Source organism: Hylaeus volcanicus, chromosome 4, assembly GCF_026283585.1.
Source record: "Hylaeus volcanicus isolate JK05 chromosome 4, UHH_iyHylVolc1.0_haploid, whole genome shotgun sequence".
NCBI classification, from domain to species: domain Eukaryota; kingdom Metazoa; phylum Arthropoda; class Insecta; order Hymenoptera; family Colletidae; genus Hylaeus; species Hylaeus volcanicus.
The window spans coordinates 4,044,741-4,049,027 of NC_071979.1; the positions used below are offsets into that span (position 1 = coordinate 4,044,741).

Below are 4,287 nucleotides of genomic sequence, written 5' to 3' on the forward strand. Positions count from 1 at the left end.
ATTTTGTATATACGTGTTTATTATGTAGGCTTGTTTAGAATTTAGCTATTATTTATTTTGCTTTGACACATTATCTATCGAGAGCCTATTAATAGAGTTTTCAATTATAGCGTTTACCTACCTGAACTAATTAACTGTGTTGGTTATAATGGTCAATTTGAGAAAGTTGACAAGGCTATTGACATACATAATAACAGTATGCAAAAGTTAATGTCAGCGTAAATAAATATATCCTTTTCTAAATTGCAGTTTCTTTCTATATAAGCTGATAGATAGTTAAAGTATCAATCAAATTACTTGCTTTACACTAGTCTTCTTCTAAGTTGAAGTTTCTTTTTATATAAGCTCATAGATAGTTACATATCAAATTAAATAGAACAATTATTATTTACTTTACAAAGTCCAATATTGCTTCAGAGTATATCTGGTGAATTTTCTCCTGTATGCAATGGTATTCGACATAATTTGAAACTGTATCTAATTTTTATCAAATCAACGAGGCTCAAAGTTTAATTTGCTTTATACGAAATATCTCGTGACTCGTACGCAATGTGTTAATAATTACTGCAGATGTATTTAAATTAAGATTTTCTAATTAAGATTCTCTTCGTTACGAAAAAGTTGCTTACAGTTACGAATCGTATAAGCGAATTGTACAATGTTTATCCATATACAGGGTGTCCCAGACTTAGTGTAAGAACCGGAAATGGGGGGAAGCTGGGATGATTCTGAGCCACAATTTCCTTTGCAAAAATATGGGATGGTGCTTCGTTTTTGAATTATTAATGAAAAAGCACCGACCAATCACAGCGCCCGATTATCGCGCGCTCAGCTGGCTACGCCCCGACCTGAAGTAACCAGCCAATCCTGGCTCGAATCTATGCTCTCGCGACTGAGCGCGCGCTACTCGAGCGCTGCGATTGGTCGGTGGTTTTTTGTTAATAATTCAAAAACCAAGAACTATCTGACATTTTTGCAAAGGAAATTGTGGTTCAGAATTCTTACACTAATTCCGGGACACGCTGTATATCTAGACATTAACACTAGAATTACCAAGCAGGTAAATTTGATTCATGTACGTCGAACTCCTTTTTAAAATTACTCCATCGTTAACTTGGGCTACAATTTTAATGACGTTTATTGAGATAGTTTACGGTACCATTTCAGGTCCGGCGGATATTCTGGAGGCGGCGGTGGTTACTCTGGAGGAAACGGAGGTGGTTATTCCGGAGGTGGTGGCTACTCGGGCGGCGGTGGCTACTCTGGAGGAGGCGGTGGCGGCTACTCTGGAGGAGGCAGTGGCGGCTACTCTGGAGGAGGTAGTGGCGGCTACTCTGGAGGAGGCGGAGGTGGCTACTCTGGAGGAGGCGGAGGTGGTTATTCTGGAGGAAATGGAGGCGGTTATTCCGGAGGTGGAGGTGGTTACTCCGGTGGTGGAGGTGGTTACTCGGGAGGCGGCGGTGGTTACTCCGGCGGTGGAAATGGTGGAGGTGGTCAGAGCTATGCCAGCAACGGAGGTTATCAATATTAATCGCGGGAACCGTTCGCCTCGCGCGAGGACCTTCGAGCTTGTTTCACCTGTAATTGAGTATCATCGGACCAAGCAAAGGGACTCGAATGACTCGGAAACCTCCACGCTGCGACTCAAACACAGTAAAATTATTCTGAAGGCTAAGAACTGTCGGTCCAACGAAACGTCTACTGCCGGAACGAAGATGCGCGAAGCGGAATCAAAGGTCGCTCCCGCGAATTCGAAACCATCCACCGAGCATCCAGGATTCGCATTAATGTTTAACAGCAACGCGGCCGCTGTTGAAAAGAAACCGGAACGTTTGCCAGGCCAGACGCATTCCCGCGAACCGACGAAAGAACGGAACACGGTAGAAACGTAGAAAGGATTAAGAACGATGCTTCGCTGTTTCTTGATTGATCGCAATACACGCTCGCGGGAAGACGTCTGCCGTTATTAACATTCGTCGTCGAATCGGAAGGAAGAAATTTCACCTGCGAAAACCGCTGAAAGGAGGCGAGGAATCGCGAGGGAGGGAAAGAGAGACAAAAAAGTTCACTCCTCATTCAGAGCCTGTAACTTATTTATTTTGTAAAAAATGCTTTTTGTACTAATAAAACTGCTACGCTGAAAAAAAAAAACACGAGGAAACTTAATCCCCGGGAAAGAGTTTATTCGGACGCAACCTACCCTTCGAAACCAGAATAAAGATCATTAGGTAACTATAGAAGTAAGACGAAGGGGCACGGCGTAAGGTTAGTTGGGCAACGTAGCCAGTCGGTCGATTTATCGATTCTCCGGGCTCGAATGGCAGGAAGGTATGAATAAGTAAGAGCTCTAGCTATTTCTACTGTAACCTAGCTAAAAACGCCTATCGATGCGAGGACCTACGGCGTACACGTCGATACACCCGCGACGGAAAATCGTGTGTCCTGACCCATTTGCTTTTCCACTCTTCGTACATACCGCTAGACGAAATATTGACGACACCTCTGATATATTATACTATCTCAACAACCCATTCGCATCACGTACGGATATATGCGAATGTAGCGTCAACAGTTTTTTCAAATCTTTCGAAGACATATATTACTGAAAAAAACCGACATATTTTATTTTTGTGTGTTTATGGATCGACTATTCCAAGTCTCATCGTTTCGTGTAAACTAGTTATACTCCATCTCTTTTATTATTACTATTATTATTATTATTATTATTATTAACGTAGAATGAGATAAAAAAAAATAAATCATCTTGATACACCTCGTACTAAGATCAAAATTTCCTGTAGTATACAAAGGTTCGTTATTATTACACAGGGTGGGTCACATTTTGCCATCTGGAATTACGTTGTTATTATTTATGGCGTTAGCAAACAATATTCCAGATGAAAGTTGAATAGTTTTGAGAGGGGCACATTCTGATGGTACTCTTTTTTTTTTTGTGGACGTGTAGAGAACATACTAACTAAGGCCATCAATGTTTTTTTGAATGGAATCATATATTTGTTGTTGCATCAGTTGATGCTCCTTCATATCCTTTACAGAAAGGTATGAATCTATTTGTGCAAAGAAATCATTAGTTTAGGAGATATTTTAATCCTAACTGATCTCCGATCGGTGACCTCCTGATATCTTCCATATTTTCCAATGAGATACGTCCCAAATATTACAATATTTACTCGAATACATGTATAAAATATTCTCAAAGTTTCATTAAATTATATACATTCCTTTCTTGCTAAAAAAATTCATGCAAATCACTAAAAAAGCATAGTCCTTATTAAACCTATTTACCACCTTAACGTGCCCCACAGAAAGTAACCATTAAATCTCAAACTCGATGTTACGCTAATCACAAGCAAATCGTGGAGAAACTGAATGCAACGCTTAAACTCCTATCTCAACAAATAAATATTCATACCTTGTTTGCGTTGCATTATAGGTGAAGACATCGGCAACAAGTCTTTTACCTACCTGTGCAAGTAGCCAGTTACGAAATTAGCGAATAACAAATACAGAAACATTCTTGCAGATGACCATCTCGACAGTTGCATCACGGATTGGTGTCACGGGCCATGTATTCGCTAAATTTTCAATAATTCATAAGTATTAGCCACTCTTTTAAAGGGGTACTCTTGTTTTTTAGGTTAAGGGGTTGAATCGCTGTAAAACCATTTTTACGAGAAGTAAGCTAAAAAAATGTTTATAAAGAAAGTATGACAAATTATAAGTATACTTTATTAAATTTTACGCAACATTTTGGAAATGTTTATCTTTTGAGAAATGCAACAAAACGTCGTTTTTAAAAACCAGTGATCTAGTAATACGATTCAATGTAATGGTGGAGTCAACTGAATGCCAAGATATGAAAATTATTACAAAATCGTTCCTTTTTGCTGAAAAATCCTGTGATCGAACGGAAATAATAAATTGAAAGGATCAAGAATAAAGAATTAAACGAGGACTTTTCTAATTTCAGTTTTGGATTTACTGTTGCGTTTGATCACATAGGTATATTAAGACATCGGTTCTCAGCTTAGGGTTTATTGATACGTTTGATAGCAGAACTGTATTTATTGATCATCTACAAAAAACAAAAAAATATATTATATAAAATATAAGAGTCGTTTTATTTTTTATGCAAAGGGATTTTCAACCGCTGTCGTTCAATCTTCAAACGCGCTGTATTTTCATTTTTTTTATTTTTAACTACTGGAAGCAAATAGGTCGAATTGTGGGTGTTCGTACTACATCATTCCTAAATCATCGCTAAAC

General features: G+C 38.7%; 1 protein-coding gene across 2 annotated transcripts in view; it reads left to right on the plus strand.

Moving 5' to 3' along the window:
- The window catches only part of LOC128875268 (uncharacterized), an 8,479-nt gene extending 6,802 nt beyond the window's left edge, over nt 1–1,677 (plus strand). For both annotated transcript variants that reach the window (XM_054120699.1, XM_054120698.1), the window contains one exon: nt 1,168–1,677. In XM_054120699.1, the coding sequence (XP_053976674.1) occupies nt 1,168–1,531 (364 nt within the window). In that variant the 3' untranslated portion in view covers nt 1,532–1,677. The remainder of the gene's footprint in view (nt 1–1,167) is intronic.
- The last annotated feature ends 2,610 nt before the right edge of the window (nt 1,678–4,287 follow it).